At 47.0% G+C, this 20,646-nt stretch overlaps 3 protein-coding genes across 3 annotated transcripts; 2 read left to right on the top strand and 1 right to left on the bottom strand.

Moving 5' to 3' along the window:
* Window positions 1-367: 367 nt before the first annotated feature.
* On the top strand, window positions 368-5,115 carry BDCG_08230 (DNA-directed RNA polymerase). The gene is made up of 5 exons (XM_045424009.1): window positions 368-1,047; window positions 1,203-1,300; window positions 1,383-1,599; window positions 1,692-2,537; window positions 2,598-5,115. Exons 1-5 carry the CDS (start codon window positions 829-831, stop codon window positions 4,086-4,088), a joined length of 2,871 nt encoding a protein of 956 aa, XP_045272822.1. The 5' UTR covers window positions 368-828; the 3' UTR covers window positions 4,089-5,115.
* An 11,443-nt stretch (window positions 5,116-16,558) lies between these two features.
* Window positions 16,559-17,423, bottom strand: BDCG_08227 (uncharacterized protein). The gene is made up of 2 exons (XM_045424008.1): window positions 16,846-17,423; window positions 16,559-16,717 (listed from the first exon to the last, which is right to left on the bottom strand). Exons 1-2 carry the CDS (start codon window positions 16,981-16,983, stop codon window positions 16,658-16,660), a joined length of 198 nt encoding a protein of 65 aa, XP_045272821.1. The 5' UTR covers window positions 16,984-17,423; the 3' UTR covers window positions 16,559-16,657.
* Window positions 17,424-18,373: 950 nt separating this feature from the next.
* Window positions 18,374-19,283, top strand: BDCG_08226 (uncharacterized protein; the record flags this gene model as incomplete). Its single annotated transcript, XM_045424007.1, has 2 exons — window positions 18,374-18,660; window positions 19,100-19,283. 2 exons carry the CDS (start codon window positions 18,374-18,376, stop codon window positions 19,281-19,283), a joined length of 471 nt encoding a protein of 156 aa, XP_045272820.1.
* Between the last annotated feature and the right edge of the window lie 1,363 nt (window positions 19,284-20,646).

Raw genomic sequence — 20,646 nt, 5'->3', positions numbered from 1 at the left:
TGTCTCAGAAGCTGTCTTCTGATTTGTTATTGATATTGACAGTGATCTGTGATCTTGTGTTTGCTGCTCTGGCATTTTCTCATTTTTCTGTCTTGAAGGCATGTATTCTTTTGTTAAGTCAGACATCCCCCCAGATCTTAGATTAATCATGAGTTCAATCACTCAATAAATCATCTAGGCACGCTTGTAATGACGCGTGGAGATGTCAATTGCATGTTATTTTGCAGCTTTTCATTGTGTAGAGGGCTTCATAACCTCTTGGAGGATAACATTGTTGTGTTGTAATCTAACTACGCGAGTTACACTAAATGAATAGGTTGGGGTGGCACGTGACTAGGGTAGGTGTAGTAATCACCAACATAACTAGTTAACTACATGCTGCTGACCTCAGATATGACTAAGCATGTCCCAGACGCCTCTCGACATCAAAAAAATACGAAAAAAGCTCCGAGGCCGCATCTCGCCTATCCCCATCCCAACTTTTGGGTCTTTCCGTGTTTCTTGTATTTCCCATAGCTTCTATTATACATAGTCTTCTCTTCCATACAATTCCTTAACCAACATTTCTACGGTCCATAGACAAAAAACAGAGCTGGCAAAGGAAGGCAAAAAGTTGCTTGTGTTTCATCTTTCTTTTGTCCCTTTGCTTTATTTAGTTGATCCATTAGCTACCCTGCCCGCCGCGCCAGTTATCGACCACTATATACTCCCTCCCCCTAGCCTATCGATCCGCGCCGTCCTCTCTTCCCCCCCCATATAAGGACGAAACAAGATCGGCATTTCGCGTCAAACCATCTCATCAGTCGTTTGCCACTGCAAATTCCTGCAATGGTCTCGCGAAAACGTGCCAGGGAGGAGGCGGAGGAGCAGCAAAGTACCCGCGTTGACGCTAAAAGGAGCGAGCGGCTGCCGTCTTCGTCGTTGCAAGATGGGCAGGAACCTGGCCTGCTTCACCAACTGCGCAACATGTGGGAGTTCTCGAATCTCATGCAGTATATTTACACCTTTGGGAGGGTGGTGAAGATTACGGATGACATTGATATAGATGTGCGTGACTACATTCTCTCTACTTCGTTTTCAACTATCGATAATTACGGTCCTTTTAGATTCCTTATTTCTACCTCGCGCTCTATAATCCCTAGGTTGTTATTGGCAAGGAGGACACTTTTGCTGACATGTTTTATCTTCTTATATCGCTTTAGGGACTGGAAAACGAGTGTCTCAAGCCTGGGCCTTCAGCGAAACTTCTCGATATCGGCCTAGCTCTGCTGAAATTTGTCTCGTCCCATCGCGGACTCACGTATGGAATTCTCGCCCCTCCCCTCTCCGCTTCGCACAGACCGAAACTAACTAACTTTTCTTTGCTATTCCCGGGACTACAGATTGGAAAACTTCGAAGAGTATACGAGGAGGCAGTACCTAGCGAAAGCACCCTCCCGGAACCCGTTCGGTGACGCGGAACAGCCGATAAAGTTTAATGATCTAGATATTTTCCAGCGGATACGTATCTTGCAGCAATTATCGGTATGGACCTTTTGGAATCCAGATCGCATGCGCGAACGGATGCCGGAGCAGAAGGAAATGGAGCAGGTTCAATGGGTATGTACAAAGATCCTGGTTCCCCCACTCCCTCGCCCGTGAAACAGGCTGCAGGTTCTGAGTGAAGACTGATTGGGTTTTGAAAATAACAGCGCGTGGATGAAATTGGATATGATCGCGACGAGCGACTTTACTACGTGCTGGACGACAATAGACTATATCGTCGAACCGACCCTCCTATTCCCGCAGCGCGAGCCGCGAAACCAAAGGCCAACAGCAAAAGAGGGAGGGCACTAGCACGTGCTGCAAGGAAACGAAAGCTTTCAGGGCTGCAGGATGAGGAAGACGAAGAATCCAAAAATGAAACAAGTGGTGTCGCCAGGCAGGATTCCTCGTCGGGTGGCTATAAATGGGAATGCGTTGCGATCACTCTTGCTCAGTATAACGCCTTCCTGGATACGATTAGAAAGTCGAAAGATCCCAATGAAGAATTCCTTCGTGAACAGCTTATGGAGAATGTCATCCCCGTCATTGAGAAAGTGGAGGAAGCTCACCGGAGGAAAATTGAGCGAAGAGAGAAGGAACTCCTTAACATGCAGCTTATGGCCAATGCTAAGCGCTCTAGCCGAATTGCAGGCAAGCAAGAAAGGGAGCGTCAGGAAATGGAGGCAGCCGAGGCAGCACGCAAACGAGAAGCTGAGCGGATCGCGGAGCTTAAGGAGATAGAGAAACAGAAGAAGATTGAGAAGGAGCGTTTGTATCGAATGATGACGCGTGAACAGCGTCTTAAGGACCGCGAGGAGAAACGGAGACAGCACGAGGAGGAGCTGGCTAAGATAGGCGAGGAAGCGCAGAAGATTGAGAGTGGCGAGTCGAGGATGTCTGAGAGGCAATTGAAAGCTGAGATGGAAAAGCGCAAGAAGGACCTCGAGGCTTTGCAAAATGAGGAGCAGTGGATTTTTGATTGTTCAGGCTGTGGCGTGCATGGGGAGAATCTTGTTAGTTATTCTACTCTGCTGCTTTCATGATGTTTGTCGTTTCTAACATGTGATATACAGGATGATGGCTCCCATATTGTCGCTTGCGAGAAATGCAATGTTTGGCAACATATCAAATGCCTGGGAATCGCGCAGGATGAAGCTGAAAAAGACGATTTCCATTTCGTATGCCGTGACTGCAAGCGACGCATCGCGGAGGCGAATCTCCCTAAAATCCCACCGCTAAAGTTTCGCGTTGGTGTATCGTCCTCTCCGCCGTCTAGTAGTAAGCCAAAGGCCAATGGCGAGAAACGTAAGAGACAGGATACCTCTACCTCACCTTCAGCCAAGAAAACCAAACGCCCATCTACCTCTCCTGGACAGCTGCCTGCGACTCTGCCTCGGACTCGGATGGATCCCTTAACGAACGGCTATCCTTCCTCTCTCAACCAGGGACCGCTTCTACCACCCCCTCAAGCCAACACTCTACAGCCCGGCCAGCAAGCGTTACCGCCATCCCCACAACGTCCACCTCCGCAATCCATACAGAATGGTTTCTACCGTCTACCGCCTGTTCCTCAGCCGGTTTCAAATCATCTACCTCAATCAAACTCAACATTGGCTCCATCCCCTTTCCCTCCATCTAATATACCGTCAAGTGGCCTACCGCGACACCAACAAGCTCCTGGCCCTGCTCCGCAATTTCTTCATTACCAACCCCCTGGGCAGCATACCGTCTCAAAAACAAGCCCCTTCTCCTCTCAGCATCCCTCATCAACTTCGACCCAGGGAGGCACCGGTCGCTTCATCTCCCCCATCCAGAACCCCCCCACCATATCCCCAACCCAAGGAAACAGAGACGTTGGCCCTCTAGCCGGCTTCCCACCTTCCTCCACGATTCCAAACATCGGCCCTCCACTCCCCGTCGCCGCCTCGCCACATGTGAATAATAACGATTTTCAATCCCACACGCACACTACCTCCACCTCTCCCTACTCCACAACACAACCTGCATCTCGCCCCTCCCACTCCACAGCCACAACCACAAACGCCATCGTCACGCCATCCCGAGACACCTTCACCCATACCTCTCCCCCTCCCCAACACCAATATCACTCCCAAACCGCCCCTCCCACTTCAGGCTTAAGTCCCACAAAACAGCCCCCAGCACATCCGCAACCACCGCTCCCAACCACGACCACGACCACCTCCTCCCCCTTCTCCTCCTTCCGTACCTCCATAAGTACCACCGCTGCCACACCTACACAACCGCCCATCCTACCACCCGTTCAAAGACTCGAACCCAGTCCCAAGCTGATGGGCAGAGCATCGCCCGACGCCCCCATCCGTGCCCCTGTCAAGAGCATGACGCCTGAACAGGAGGATCGGAGGCGGAGGGAGGATGAACTGGCGGCAGCGGCGGTAAGGAACAGTCAGAGTGCTGGGAGTAGTCTGGGGCAGGCCCTGGCTCAGAGAGAGGGAGAGAACCACGTGCCTTCTTCTGAGGTAAAGAGTGAGGCTACAGGCCCTGGGATCCACCCGCAGGGTAGCTTTCTTGGTCCGCAATCTTAGCCCCAACGGGAAAGGTAGGAGGAGCAGCAAGGAGCTGGTTCTGCGGCGATGCAGGCGCAGTCGACGGAAACGGCGGGGGATAATCAGTGAGGTGGGTGGACGGCTGCGTCTGGTAGATATGGATATAAATATATTGATTGATACTGCACTGCACAGAATTCTAGGATAAGATTGGATAGAGGGAATACCGTCTTCTCCCTGTTTTTGTGCGCGAAACACTTTCCCGTTGTTTCCTGCATTTCTGTTGCATCATGTTGTTTCTTTTCCTCTCCCTCCTCCTCTTCCTTGCTATTTACTTTGTCTTGAAGATGGCGCCATCAGTGTGAATTTGAGGCGCTTTTAGTAGAAAAAGGACCCTCCGAGGGGAAATAATTAGTTGATCTTGACTCTTGACCTGAGGGGAATGCGGATTTCTATTTTATTTTGGATTTCTTTTATCTTGCTTTTTCATTTGGTGTCGCATGTCGCGATGGAAGAAACCTTATTTTATTTTATATTTTGGACTAAAAGTTCAATGTAAATCAACCTTTTCCCCACCCTTTTACATTTTCATTCACATGCTGCAGGGCAGAAAAGTGAAAAGTGAAAGCAGCATGCTAGATATGAATACATCCCGATACAGAGAATCTGCCCATCTCTCTTTCGCCGGCTATCTACCCATCGTTCACCCCCCTTTTTGTTGCCGTGAGCGGGGGAGAAACATCGCTCTCAGGGCCATTTATTCACTCACTTCGTGTCTTGATATGATCATCTCATGCAATCGTCTCGTCTCCCTTCCTGCGATTTTTTCCTCCCCATATTCTCTCACTGTTTCCGGGTCCCATTTTTTTTTTTTTTTTTTTTTTAATTTTGGTTTGTTTGGAAATAATATATATCTACTCTCGACATTTCTGGAATGGTTCGGGCCCCTTAATTACCAGCAAAAAAAGGCTAGGAGTGATTGAGCTCTTTTGCCCCAGTGTCCTACATATGAAATGTATACATTACACCTCATGTAACGTACAATCAGTCCATTTTTCTAGTAATGTTTATAAAGTGGGATGCAACGAAAAGGAGAGATATTAACTGAAGGGGCGCTTTCATTCTTCGGTCCGTGATATTATTTTCATAGTTGTAATTGGATTGGTAGGAGGTGTGGGATGGGTGGAGGAGTGAGGATGTATTTTGGCTTACTATATAGGCCTGAGTTTCATTTTGTGTGTATATATCGCTTTATGATTTACGATCTTGTCTAGAGATGGATGGTAAGACTGTTTCCGCATGATATTAACTGTTTGTTTTACCACTCTGTCTAATCTATTAGTTAACTATAAGTTTGCAAAAGGGCGATCCTTTTGAGATATCTATTGACTGCCAAAGGGGGAGTCGTTCTCTTTGCACGCTTCGTAGGTGGCGGCTGGGTATCTCACTCACTCACTGGGTTTATTTTTTGATACTCTTTGATTCCTTTTTCTTCATATTCATTTTAGCCTCACTCCCTCATCTGTATTTGTCAATATATGATTACTTAGTTTTAGCGGACTTCGCAAGCTAGTTTGTTCATTCTCATTTACTATTCCCACTCAGCTTTCACAAGCAATATAGGACTAGACTCTAGACTAGGTATGTATCGCCTCTTCCGTATTTGTTTGCTACTGAGAAACAGGCGGTGAAAAATGTAATGAAGGCAAGGTGGTATAGGCGACAAGAAGGGCCAGGAGCACACATGCCAATGCATGCACATGAAGTTCGAGAGACGAGGCACGAGGAGGAGGTAGGTCTACGCGGAATACATTTTGGGACTATCTTCTCGCTTCATTTTCAGGGATAATATACATCGGCGACGGCATTCGCCGCTTAATGTGAGGCGAGGGGCTTTTCTTCGGCGTGTCCTCTGCGCTCCATTCTCAATTAATTCCCTCTCACCTCCCCCCATCCAACCCCTTCTCCCTGCGTCTCGGTCTCCCCGAGCAAAGCTGATGTCCTCTGCTGTCCCTGTCCAAAATGGAAAAGCCCTCAAAAGCAAGATAAAGAGTGGTATGAACTATATATAAAAATCTTGGTTCATGTGAAAAAAAGGAAAACAAGCGCCAACTCCAAAAAGGAAGACGATGCGGACGGTTGGAAACACAGGCACACCATGCAGGTAACACAAGACTCGCTCGGCAAGCAACCGAGGGTTGGGCCTCTTCCCTGACAAATGGGATTGGGTCCGGGGATTTTATATCTGCCGACATCATGGCCGGCCATTAGGTGAAAATTCTATCGACGGCTGTACCACCAACGCGTGCAGGCCGGAAGTCCGAACGAAGCACGAAAGTGGGGAGCGCTCTGCTCTGTTGAGCTGGGCGAGCGGGGTGGCTCTCGGACAGGGAAAAGAGAAAAAAAATAATGTATAGGATAAAACTAGGGAACAGATAAATTTTGCAGCAGGATGAAGGGGAAAGATGAGGCAGAGCGCGAAGGAAAACTAATGCAGGCAACGGGAAAAAGATGCGCCTCGCAGAGCAGGGACAGGGGAACCTACCCAAATCCACAGGGAGGGAGGGGAAAGGAAAGCGTAGATATCGGGTATTTTTATTCTGGGCCTGTGTTACGTGCAGGATTTTGCATCATTCTTTTACCTTTCCCAATTGCCTCGAGAGCAATCGTGCTTCAAAATATGGTCACTTCCCGGGTATGTATTTATGGTTGCCTCGCATTTCCGTTTCTCCTTTTGAGTCACCTCAGAGCTGGGCCCCCTGTTGCGCCATCCACAAGGGGCTCCAACCCTTCTATCAGAGGTAAATGGATTAAAATATAGAAAGGCACCTCAGAGCTAGTTACGCGCGGTACCACCATAGCCAACGAGGTTGAAACACTGGCCATAGCGTGTGTGGGGCGGGGGCAAATATGTTTACCTTCTGTTGGCAGGAGATAACAGGGTGTTTGATAACTGTATAATATGTCTGGCGTCGTAAAATCGACAAGTTGGCTGTTGGTATCTCGGGCCCCAACCTTTGCGAAATAAGCCCAACAAATCCCATCGTTAGCTCGTGCTTTAACCCATACTCAAAAATATGAGAATAGGTAAATGGGGGGAGCTGAGGAGAGGGACTTTACCTATGTAGGTAAACACTGTGCCTCACTAGGCTCATTATTCCCCCGCAAATCGGTGTGCTACCGTTATAGAAAGCGCTCCCATAGCTCTTGAAAAAAATAGGCTTAGTTTCGGGCATTCCGCTCCTGAGTGGGTCTCTGTGTAGTTGTTTTTCGTGTTAGGATCTTCAAAATGGTAGTAAAAATCGATACGCAAGGTTGGGAGGGGTGGGGGGTAACAATTGGAAACCCAGAGCGCATCACTGTTTACGAGATTGAAAAGAGAAGGTCACTTTGAGCCCTGTGCTGCGGGGTTCACAAACCGTCAATGACATCAAGAGGAGGACTTCCCCTGTAAGATATAGCTCGCGTCAAGCTATTTTGGCATTATCCCTGGGGGGATAAAAAAGAAGGGGACTCGTTGGATATATCCCAACAGCTTCTCAGATCTCCCCTGGTGCGTATCATTTGTCGCCATCAAATGGTCATATGGTATCAATCGCTTTGCCTCAATCAGGTGCCCACACTGCTAGCACTCTATTAGGGTCCGGAGAGTAGTGAGATGGGTTATAATCCATCATAGCTGCGCTGTGATATGGTGTGGACCCTGTCAGCATTGTTGCTCGGGCGCCTCAGCGGGCAAGGCTCAACAAGCCCCGAGATTTAACCGCGGACTCGAAAAATAGATTCGCGACGCTGCCGCACCCAGGTCCGTGATAACCCTGTCACCCAGCTGGACACTAACCACAAGAGGAGACATTCCCTACCCGAAACGCGACTGTGAAGCCCAGGAGCACGCCAATCGGATGGGGCTTCTAGCGACTCGGAGCCAACTCGGGCAGAACTAGGATGTCGAAAAGCCCAGGGCGCGTACACACCTGGTGACTAAACGGACCCTTGAACCTAGTTGAAATGATACCCAACAGTGTTTCTCGACGCAGAGACCGTCGTCTAGTCTGTCTAGTCTGATATGATATTTGAGGAAGGGCCGTTTGGTGTTACTTCTCCCCAGCGCTCCACAGACGCTTGCCGAAGCCTCACCCTGGCTGGATATGTTGTGAACAGTGCTCGCTCACAGCTTTCTATTGTGAACGAACACCCACGCGCCCTGGCTGAGGAGGTTGGGGCACAAATCAATCATTTCTTTCATAACGTATCGCTGACTATTGAAGGTTGATATTAGGTAGCTAACGATGCTCTGCTTTCTCTTTGCAGGGGTCTGATATTCCTGGATGATATATTAGCCCTTGCTCTCCATAGTGAGTGATCTGAAATAAAATGCTACCCAGGCCATGCTTATTAGGGCATCCTTGGGCGAGTAAAGCAAGTAAACCTGGAGCAGTTCGATTTCCCAAGGGGAAGGGCGCTTCTCGTCAGCTCAATTGCCTTGGACAAACAGAAAGAGAAAGGGTACAATACAAGTAGCTGACGATATTCTCCCTTCCCTCCGAGTCTCACAATGTAACGACCATCTGGCCTAACTAGTTACTGCGTCACCACAAGTGCGCCCCTCTAAACTGGTGGTACGACATGTCCATATTATTATTATTAATAATGCTTCACCGTCGTTGAGGGAATCACTCAAACCAATCAAGTTTTCTCCATTCATCTTCCGCTCTCTCACCGCTTAGAAGGCACCTTTGGAAGGAAAGGCGTCTCTCTCCCCTCCCAGCATGAATCGCCACGTCTATCTATCTGTCCAAATGCATTGACTTGCAATCTTGCCTGCCTACTACATACATTCCAAAAAGCGTAAAGCGTTCAAGGGACGACTCTAGTCCGTCCTCGATCACTTGCATTTTGCCTAACCGTTACACAATCCAGTCGTTTGAGCATTCTCGAATGGAAAGAAAAGAAACGAAAACGAAGCCATAGCCATCGCGGGGATATTCCCGGGGGAGCGTCTTTTGGAATACCACGGAACTGATACATTAATTATTAGTAGTTGGGTTTGGGACTAGCAGCAAATCAAATAATTAGGTCCCGACTGTCTGGCGCAATTCAGGAAAAAAAAAAAAAAAAAGGGTTCGCTATTGTCGAGTCCAGGTTGCTGCTATTGTGATGTCGGGGTCGGGGACTCAGAAGGCGGGATGGAAAATCAAACGACGAGTAAATAACGCAGCTAGTTATTTCGCCCCCACCGAACCAGAAGAAACGCGTTTTTCTTTCGTCAGAAGGCAGAAGAGAAAATGCAAACTTTTTTTTTTTCTGGTCTTAGTTTCGAGTTATCATTATAATCCGATTGTTTGAATCAGCGGCACTTTATTGTGACAGAGCCTCGGGATCCCTCTCAAAAATTGAGGGGAAAATATCAAAAAAAAAAAAAAAAAAAAAAAAAAAAAAAAAAAAAAAGTAAAAACTCGGCTGTCCCAGTGATGCAGGAAGTAGTTAACTACTGGTAAAATGACAGCTTGCGTTTCGATCTGTTATTGCTTCTGTAAACAAAGTCTATCAGCAAAAAACGCTGTCTGCTAAGCTTTGTCTCTTACCAAGGATGTACTTTATTTAACTATTCTCCGTGCTCTGGCAAAAGGTGTGACATAATAAAACCAGTGGTTGCTAAGGTAAAAACTACAAGATTGTAGAATCAAATTAACTATGTACAGTATGTCGCGTCTTCCAGGGACGCGAAAATAGGAAGCAGTTTAAGTATAAGTTGTGCAAGAAGAAATAATTTTTAGTACGGAGCACATGAGGGCGTAATCACGGAGCTTCTTCTTTGCAATGCTATAGTTACTTGTTCCATATTCCTTGACCCTAGATGTGGATATATGAAAAAAAGGAAGAAGCAAACGGCTTATTATTAGCAGAACTTTTGAAGAATCAATAAGCAACGTAGATTCTCATGCCACCACCGCCGGATCTCGAAATCATTTTAGCCCATATTAAAATAAGGGGGAAAATATGCCGACGCCGACAAGGGGGACGATGCCCCTAGCAACCCCGTTGTACCCTAACTACCCCCGTGGAAGGGAGGAAGCCTGCAGTCCGTTTTAAAATCCCCAACCCCGGCTAATTCTTTCTCACATATCCCTACAAGACCGTAAAGAGTAACTTACCTCTGTACACTTCTCGCAAATGTCATCTACTCCCAAGTATCATATTTGGAATCTTTCAAGCGACTAATTTTCTCTAGAGTGAAATGTGCAATGTTTTGTATGTGCCGAGTGGGCGGCGAAGAGAGCATCTTGCGCTCTTCAGTGGAGAACAACTTTGGAGGGGCCATGGAAAAATAAGCCACGTATAACTAGTGCAGTAAGTTACGTACATATGGTACTCGACGGGTAGCATGTGCAATGTCTATAAAAAAGAAAACATGTACGGAGTACGCGCGGTTCAGATCCGGGGTTAGAGTGAAAACCAAAGAATTGACCACCTTTCTGTACTTGTTCTTCACCTCATTACGGAGTAGTATCTCCTAAAATTTGGATATTTAGGTAGAATTGAGGGAAATCACACAATTTTGATAGGTGCCTACAGATAGATCAAGGATCAAAAATACAAATTTCATTCCTCCGCTGCCAATGAAATGAGAGGAAGTTTTGAGTTCACAAGACTGCGTCGCTTGGCTCGCTACTCAACGCGGTCGGCAATGAAGGAACTTAATAATAAATGAAGAAGGAAAGAAAAGAAAAAAAAGAAAAAGAAAAAAAAAACCGAATCGATCAACAGATAACTACTATGAAAATGATCTATCATCTTTTTCTTCAAATCGCACACCTGTGTCGTTTCCTTTAAAATCCGATATCGGGGTATGTATTCCCGACACCAGAGCCCGCCCCCTCCCTCCCGTTGTCTCCTCAAGTCAATTCGCCAGGGCGATCTGTACGTAGCCGTGACACTCTCATTTGGAAAAGCAAATAGCGGAGATAGTTACAACCTGGACTCAAGGCCGCGATGTAGGTGGGAACCACAGAAGGCTCGATTAGAGTTGGCCACGCTAACTTAACATGGTAAAGCGCGGCGGGAGCGAGTCCCCGCTGATCCACGAAATCTCATTCGATCGATATTGGGGCGATCGTTTGATGCTTAGCAATGTTTAAATTTGATTTTTAATCTCTCTGTTGGAGGCTTATTAGAGCGCGGGGTGGTGTTGTGTAACATCTATCAGGGTTGTTGTGGTTGTGGTTGTTGTTGTTGTTTTTTTTGTCCCCTCCTACCCTACCTTCTTCTCTTGCAGCGATAACTCGCGCGAAGGGGGTTGAAGTGGTTGGGAAAAGGAAAAGGGAGCCAATGGGGACCAAGCTTTGGTGGCCTAAACATGAGTCAACCGTTGCTGCTGTGTAATTAGAACGAAGAAGTTAGGTGAGTAATTGCAGGAATGCGGAAGGATAAGAGGGTGAATCAGGCTCTGGGTGATGCTGTGTGGATCTGTCTCACAGGGCAGAAGCTAACAGGCCTATTCAAAATACTGTCAATGCGACTGACGTGCATGACACAAGCACACGACTATCCTTAGAATAGTGAGAATAGTGAGGAGCGGCAGGCCGTGGGGTCTCCGCTGTGGTCTGCCTGGCAAGGTGCAGACGTCATCTAAGTCGATCTTTGCAGGATGGGAGATTGTTGGATATGGGAGAAACTCGGTAAATCGGAGATCTTGCTGTCAACCAAGGCTGACATTATATTCGGGGTTGGAAGATGTTGCTAATTTCACGATTGCACCGAGGTTGTTAGGGTGTTAGGGATGTAGTAGTAGAAGGGCATGGATTTTGCAGGCATCTCTATTCAGGTAACCCCAGTGAGTATAGGGAGAGATAATGACATATTCCACGCAATAAGTGCAGGGGCAAGCTTTCGTAGCTTGTTACTCGATACACCATAATAAATCCCTGCATCTGGAAGGGTATCAAGCCGCTTGAGAGCAGTTATACACTAACAGATTTCTTTACTTTTAGTTTGAATTCCGGCGTAGCTGTGATAAGCCCATTGGCTTAGATCAATAGCAAACTGAAAAAGTAGTCACTGAAAATACTAGACCTGTTAACCTTGGTCTAGTAAAGGGGCAAACAATGTAAAGGCGGAATGGTGGAAACAAAAACTAATCCTGTAGAGCGGCGGCGAATTGGTCAGCCTACATACAGAATGTCATTGCCATGGGGTCACAAGCTTCTTTTCTTGCAATGCATCATGTTTTGTACTTAAATTGCAAGCCAGTGATTGTTCCAGGAAGCCAACGGATAGATGGGATATCCAACACATTGAAACTCTTGTGAAGTCATACAAAGTTTGATATTGCACTATTGAGATGAACCAAAGCGTTTCCGATGTGATTCTGCTGTAGTGAAGATGGCGAAAGGATAATATGCTCATCTGTCAAGTATAAAAGTTACTGCTGTTAAAGTGCATCTCTTTATCGGAGAAGTGCATTGGCTGCCGCCTTGATGCTCCAGCCAAAACTGCGGCGCAGATCAAGGAGCGACGAAGTTCCCACAGGGCGTCTGAGACGACCATGGCAAGTGACCAAAGGCGAATCAAACTTCAAGGCAAAAAAAAGCAAAGGAACCCCCCAAGTATAAGCATAAACCGCCACAGCAGGTGGTGGGTTGGTGGTGGGTTTGGATCCTCTTGTTAGAGAATCTTAGAGTAGCAGGGCCCGTGGTGTAGATTTCTTTTCTTTTTTCTGCGGGGTGATCTGTGTCAGAACTGAGAGATTTTCGGGAGGCTTAACTACTCTGTAACTTTAGGTACCGATATCCTCCTCCGTACGGAGTACATCCAGCCTGTGTCTCTATTTCTTTGATATTCCAACATCAACGTTCGTGTCTCAACTTGAAACACCCGCAAAATCCTTGTCAAGCTCACGTCTGTAAGACTACTGAGAGGCAACGTAAAACATCTAGAATACAACATGCCCTAGGTTCCGCCCTGATGCGCCTGGCAGAGCATATTCAAATCCCGGATGCTGAGCCGGTAGTTACTGACATAACTACACGTGTTGCTGGGTTCATGGATGTTATTTACTTTAGTTTGCCTGCCCCCCACCGCAGCCGTAAGAACAAGCAAGGATCAGGGGGGGAAATCTGGGATCTCCAACTAACTTCGGCGCGCGTCCAAAAGCCAACACCACCCATGAAGCCATGGGCGATGACGAATTTCTTAGACCCGGAAGAGCTTCTTCACTTTACAAAACCGAAAGGAGAAGTCTGTCTCCCTCCGTGAAAACCCCCGCATTCCTGATGTCTGAACCAGTTCCTCGATTGTTGCTTTTGGTAACTGATGTCCGAGACCTGCACGCTGGGAATCAAATCTTTCCTTGCAGCTGGAGCTATGGCGCCCTGTGTCTACCAGGGGGGGGTTAGGCTAAGAATCTGACAGTTCTATGAAGATAGGAACAACGATGCAGGGTTCCTCGGGCTCACAGCCCTAGTGGCAGATGTGTAGTGGGTAGGCAAATTCTCAACTTCCTGTATGTGCCAGGGATATATATTCATGAAGGGCCGAGAGGAAAGAAGGTTATCATGGTGAAGTTTTTTGAAGCTGCAGATATTCGATGTGCCCCATGCGAACTCACCCTGCCTAGTCGCGAGTCTGCCAACAAAAGTCGTGAGCCGTAAAAACTTATGTCCAAAGATATTGGCTCGGATAAAATAATGGATGATGTTGCAAAGCAGCTGCCGTATACAGTACAGGACATCCATTCTTCCGTTCAGATTTCTAGATATATCATATTACGCCTCCAGCAGCCGCGCGGCCTGTTGGCCTATTCAATACTAAAATAAGAGATAGCCAGTTTCCTAGCTTCTATTTTCCTCTGCGGCGGGACCAATAAATAATCACCAGCTGCTCTGTTGCTCTGTTAGCTGTATGGTTGATCACACCAGTTCCTGTAAGTTACTGGATGGAACTGCATGAGGGAGTTCATACTTGAAGATAAATAACCTTCGATTTTGGATGGAACACTTTCCATGCTTAATTATACTCTTTTTCTTTCCCCTTTCGGTGATATATTACTCACATCCCATTATTTCCTCGAGGGGGAGGAGGCGCCCGTTGGGGTTCTCAGAAAGTCTACTGATTAACAGCTACGAAGTATGTAGAGTGCGTAAATAAGCTATCTAGGTGCCTATATTAACAGGCTAGATGGGAAGTTATCGACAACCGAGCAGGACAAGCTTTAAAGTCAAGGTGTCCCTGCAGGCAGTGCTAAGTATTGGCCGCCACGCTTGAACAGCTGGGGCACTGTAGTGCAACGGCCTTATTGATGTCCTAGTAGGTCATGGAATCAAGGGGATAAAGTGCTGGAGGCGCTCGAGAAACGTTGGGGAAGCCTGTTCGTGGCTTTATTTATTCTCCCACCTGCTTTGGTTGTACAGTACTATAACCATGTAACATATAGATATATAATCCTCATATAGAACATAGTTCAACGTTATTCCATATAAAAAGCAGAATAGTTCGCATACCTCTACCGCGAAGATCATTATTCAGTAGAACTTCTTCATGCTCCCCTGCCTCCTCTATTGATCTGCGGCTATAAATAAATAATACAGCCATTGTCAGGAAATGCAGGGACTGTACATACATATATTCTAATAATGGCTGTGGATATGATAGGGATGGATAATCATGTAAATCACAATAGTTCATAGTTTTAAAAACATATGGCCGTTTCAATTAACTTCAATTAAGACATGGACCCAGATTCTATGGTAGGGATGTTCAATATCTGCAGCAGCAACCGAACTGTCCTTCTTAAAAGCACGGTACTGTACCTGACAACCTTCCACAACATCCGCATCCATACATATAGCTACGTATACATATTTGTGACTATATATGTCTCAGAATGCACTGGGTGTAGTCAAGTGTATGTATGTACGTAATGTACGTACGTACATACTTCTCTAACACTTCTTCTATGGGAGAAAGCATTCTCTAAAGTCACATATAGTTACTTGACCACCATATCTGTCTCTTAAAATAGATTTATTTTGTCTCCTGTGCCAGACGTACACAGGTTTTTTAGAATCCAGGGTACACAAGATAGATAAGGCACCAAGTATTCCATGTGTGCGTGAACTCCTGGTTGTCGCCCACACAGCAATGCATGGACGATACTTTTGGTACCATTATGTATACATGTATACATACAGGCACAGGCATTGATGGGCGAGTATCCATGGATATGCGGCATGGATCATGTGGCCCGGATGTATGTACAGTACACTAATCCGCAGTACGCTGTAGCTACAGATTTTACATTTTGCTAATCTCACAATACACGCTGGCGCTTCCCGGCCCTTGCTGAATGTTGTACATACATACATATACGTGCCACAGCTTTCTGGTATTTCTAACGACGACCCTGACTTTATTATAGCTCTGGCCACAAACTGTAATAATACTTTAGCATAATTAGCATAATGAAGGGTATCATAAAACTTAGAATGGAGCAAACAAGGAAGCGAACTGCAACGTGTACAATGAGTATTCACTATTGTCAGCTTCAGTTGCTGCTACGCCTGTGTTGATTTCTCGAGGAACTGCGCAAATATATATCGAAAAAGCAAGGAAGAAAGAAAGAAATTACAGGGAGCTTTTGGGTTCAAGCCGCACAACTGAGAATACCGTAGCGTGGATGCGGGATAATTTCTGGCTTTCCCCTCCCCCTCCCTCCCCCTCCCCCGGAAATAGACGCCGGTATCCCTCCTACCTCCCTCAGGTACCTAGCAACAAGCTGACCAGAGGTTGGCTTATCGCCCAGGTCAAGCAGCCGGAATAGATCAAGTCTGAGGTGTTTTCCGAATCAGAGTGTCTCAGATGGCCCATCCGGTGGGTTTCAGTATATCCCGCCGTGGGGATGCAAGGAAGGGGGCGCCTGTAATGTACATGTACATACGTTACATGTACATATTTTCCGCGCAATAGGATAGTAGAATCGGGAGCCAAATGCGGCGGGGGTCCCAGCCAACCTCCTCTGTTACCATGCCGTCTTAGGAGAAGAGAGAGCGAAAAAGTTCGCACAACCCCTAGCCACCTACAAGGGTGCTTAGAAGATATCCATCCATGTGTAGCTCTTCCGCAGAGGCAACCATGGCAAGTGACGTGAATCCGATGTAACCAGCTTGGCGCTGTGGGTAGGGTAGATGGGATGTCGAGTGGGGATATAGGGATGAATACTCCGTACTGAATGACGAAATACTCTCCTCAGTCTTACTTGCATAGCTGAACGCATGTTTGTGGAGTATGTGATTAAACAAATCAAACCCCACCAGCATCAGCGCAAAGATTAACATGACCTGGAGGTTACGATGTGACAGGAGCGTGACTTCTCTTCACAACCTTGCTCCTAGGATGAACTGTACCCTTGTCCAGAGCCCTGTCAAGCAGGGGCTGATTAGGTAGCTCAGACCAAAATTAACTGTTACTTGCTCCGCAGTCATGCGCGCGAATCGCCGCAAGCTCCTTTAGCCGGAAGAGGGAAACCATATAACGAACTAACAGAATGTTCAGTCAAGGATTGTATACGCACAGTACATAACATGGTCGGGGAGGAGCCGGTTCCGGGGGACCTAATTGAGGAGTGCATATTGTTCCGGCCAACGCGCGCTCCCATCTTGATGATGTGATGTCTTCGTTTCAAACGAGGGGAGGTAGTTAGTGTCTGTCCATCGACAATCGCTAACCTTCTAACAAATATCACCAAAAATGCCGACAGGAAAATGACACGGCGCAAGCAAGGAGCCTGTAATCCACGTACCGGGTAACTATCGTCCGTGAGCCACTCCGCCAAGAGGAAGGATGAGGGGTCTTCGTTTGGGAGTTTAGACTCATAAAAACAGCTTTTCGGTGTTTCTTTTGCAGCCAATGGTGGGGATTCATACTGTCCTGTCCGCATTTGTCAAGGGTCGAATAACAAGGGTTTGGGGGCCGCACAGATGAACACATTCTCTATATTTTTCCCGACGACTTCTCGCTAAAAAAGAAGGGGGAAAAAGGGCGAAAAGAGATAAAATTCGCGCCCAGCCATCATCCCATTAGACTTTGGGCAACTGGTGGGGAATGGCAGCTCACAGGGGTAAAAAATCGCGATGAGGGGTCGATTTTTTCGAGATGGAACCCTCAAAACGGAAAATTAAATAGAGAGGGTTAATCTAGATGAGCCCTGCAGTACATATCCCAGCGAACGGGTAATTGTGTATGTACATGTATGTATATACGTACAATGGCTCCTGAATTTTCATTGCCTATCTAGACAGGACGTTGACCTCGCTTGTCTTGAGTAATGATAGGGGGAAGTACGTTGGCAGTTTGCCTTCACCTCTCCTTTCCTTATCCCCACCCCCCGATACCCCGAAGGAAGAATACAATAGATCCCCTCCCATTTTTAGGTTTTTTTTTTTTTTTTTCCTTTTTTTTATAACTATAGTTAGTTATATATTTGGTCCGGGAATATAAATTTCTTTCCCATGCACGCCGCAATTAATTTGCAGGAAACTTCGGCGAAGGCGCTCGGAAAATTTTCGCGGTCAGTGGATCTCTTTTCTTCGCCGACATTGAACTAGTCGCACACTTGCTGAGTTGTCAAGAAGACATACTATGCGTAGAAATAACAACAATACATATAAAAGGGCCCAAGAAGGATTAGGGGAAAGCTGCAGGAACTGCGGATTAGCCCGAGTAGGTGCTTATGATGGTTAGATGATATATCCAGAGTCTTTGCACCGCCCCCAGCCCCCCCCCCCCTCCCCCAGAATACCTGGATGAGAAGCGGTATAAAAAAATAACAAATCTTGGCAGAGAGCTAAATACACGGTGATAGACGGAGCGTAGCGAAGGCGAGACAATTGGATTATTATTGGGTGTAACCGGACTAGACGACGTGGTGTGTGAAGCAGCTCAAGATACGACGCAGAGCTAATGTAGGCACGGTTCTCGAATTGTCGGCGACCAGGCCTGCCAAGCAACCACAGTCGCCGACATAACAAACAATTTTTAGGACGATGCAGGTGAAATTGGGGTACATGGAACAGAAGGACAGGAAGCACAGATTTACGCTGAATTTCCGGGAGGCAGGCCGAGTTATCTGCAGGTCCATGTCCTGAATCCTGATAATCTTTCTCTTTTTTTTTCACCCACGAACGCGATCTATCTTGTAGTTTGAAGAGCTCTCTGATTTATGAATGACTAAGCTGCCAAGTTCTCTGGCGGGGCGGAAGGTTGGACCGTCACTACGCTACTAGACTCAATGCAGTTTAGCGGGGTGATTGACATTGTCAGCCAATCACATGGCGCGGTTTGACCCGACAGTCTGGTCCAGCGCTCCCACGCCAAAACCGCGCCAAGATGACGAGCCGCAGACGTCACGTCGAGCCAAAAAAAGGCCATTTCGTACGACCAACCACAACGCAACCGCCTCCCACCCAAATACCGGACGAATACACCCCAATACGGGGCCCAGTTATCGACGGGACGGGGCTTTCAAATTAGGGCCAGTTGGAGGTTGCGGGCTTGGGTTGGTTTTTGCAGTCGGCGCCTCTTCGTCACCTGGGCCAATCAGACCCTGTCGTGTGAAGTAAGGTGTCTCCAGTGTGCTTTTATTCGCCAGACGCTGTTCTTCAACATCAGTGCGGGGGCGGCGGTGCGGGACTACAGACTTCTCTTCAGATGCCAGCCAGAGCACCGCGGGAGGCGAATGTTTTTTCCCGGCGACTATTGTTGGGGGTGGCCGGGCTGGTCCTTCAGCTGCTTTGGATCCTGCCTATCCAATTCTTACAGAGGCTACATGTATGTATATGTTGTGTGCACATCTACACCTCCTGCTAAGGACGGTGCAGGGAGGGAGGAACTTCTGCACATATATCTCGATAAGGAACCCCTTCTACAGCAATCGATGAAGCACCGACTACTCCGTACCGCAGTTGTGCGTTTCGAGTCAATAACTCACTAGATGCGCCTTTCGCCTATTCAGTAGTACATCTCCAGCTAACTTGGATATCTACTAAGGCGTCCAGACTTTTTGCACTGGAGCTACCATGTCTTGGCGATGTTCGATGTTCATCAATAGTGTATGATCTGCTACGTCTAGATCCCTTCCAAAAAGCAGGTTTTGTTACTCTGGACACGTTTAAAGTTCTCAACGCTCTGCGACTCCTCATTCAGAACCACTTTTCATTCGAGATAAGCGGCCCAGTTTGAGTCAATCCGCCACGATTCGTATCAGATCATCTCAGTTCCCTTTTCCCAGTGTGAATTTGGCCCGTTGGAAAGCGTGTCAATGGCATATATGTGTATGCCGCTTGGAATAGTTCTCTAATATATGAACCAATGCGCTGCTAGATCCGCTGGTCCGCTTCATTCAGTGCTTCGTCGATTTCTTTGGTGCAATCGATCACATTATGTGAAATTGGTGCTGCAGGGTCAAATGAAGAAAAGGAGCACTTGTCATGACAGGTTGACAGGTTCGGCTATTATTACAGGGGTTCTACACTTCCCGATGTATGCCGGGAGGGAAATAGAAAAAGGAATCAATAAGCAAAGAGCAACCTTCGCAAATTGCTATGACCTAATTCTATTTAACTTTTATCTTCAGTGAAGAGACAATCCGTGGACGTTTATAGAGTCGACATCATTAACTATTCCTACCTTACATGATACAACGACCGTGCCGTGCCAAATGTTTGTCGAGTATCTGAGTTGATGCTATCCTTAGATCTCTGGTGCATATCATAAACCTTGCACGAAACCCTGACCCTCGACCAGCTAGCGACCAATAATGGCTCAGCAAGCCCAACAAGTAAGTCTGGTGACTTGGTTTCGCACAACTACGCCACATCGTGATGAAATCCGTGGTGCATTCAACCCCCCAAGAAAACTCCCAGGTACGGGCATCTCTTCTCCAGTCCATGAACGAATGGCTCCTTCCAACTTACCCTAGGGTTGCTAACGCTATTATTATGTCAGGCCTCTGGATGCGGCACAGATCATAATTTGAACCCCGCAAAAATTAAGTTCAATTCGGGCTGGGCTTGTGGTCGCCGTGGATGATCTGATATCCGGTTTGATTTGAGTTCCTAACGGAGAATTCTTCCTTGAATCCCACACTGTCATTGGTGGTGTATTTTCTCCCTCTTGACATTTTCTCTGCTTTTCAGGCGGGCCCTTTTCCCCGTCTTCATGATCAACAAGCCGAAAAAAAAGAAAAAAAAAAAAAAAGGAATGTCTCATATCCACCTGCCACCTTCCGTGCTGCTTAGTGTAGTTCCCGAGACCCTCTCAGATATATCGCCGTCCAGAATCCCGTTCTAATAAGGTCTAAAATGACAGATGATCGCTCTGCTCCTACCTTCCCTTATTAGGTAGCTAGACACGACCAATTTTCAGATCTCCAGGTTGCAGAACAAGATACGAGAATCGAAGCCCACCCATTCCGCATCACAAAACCACCAGATGGGCAGGGGGGCGGAAACCACTTATACAGCGTAACGCATTTCACGAGGGAGAAACGGCTGATTTATTGAAAACTAAGCTGATAAATATTAATTACCGGACAGCCTGAGAT

Source organism: Blastomyces dermatitidis, assembly GCF_000003525.1.
Source record: "Blastomyces dermatitidis ER-3 genomic scaffold supercont1.10, whole genome shotgun sequence".
Taxonomy (NCBI): domain Eukaryota; kingdom Fungi; phylum Ascomycota; class Eurotiomycetes; order Onygenales; family Ajellomycetaceae; genus Blastomyces; species Blastomyces dermatitidis.
The sequence above is the reverse complement of the archived record's forward strand: the minus strand, read 5'-3'. Positions and strand labels throughout refer to the sequence as shown.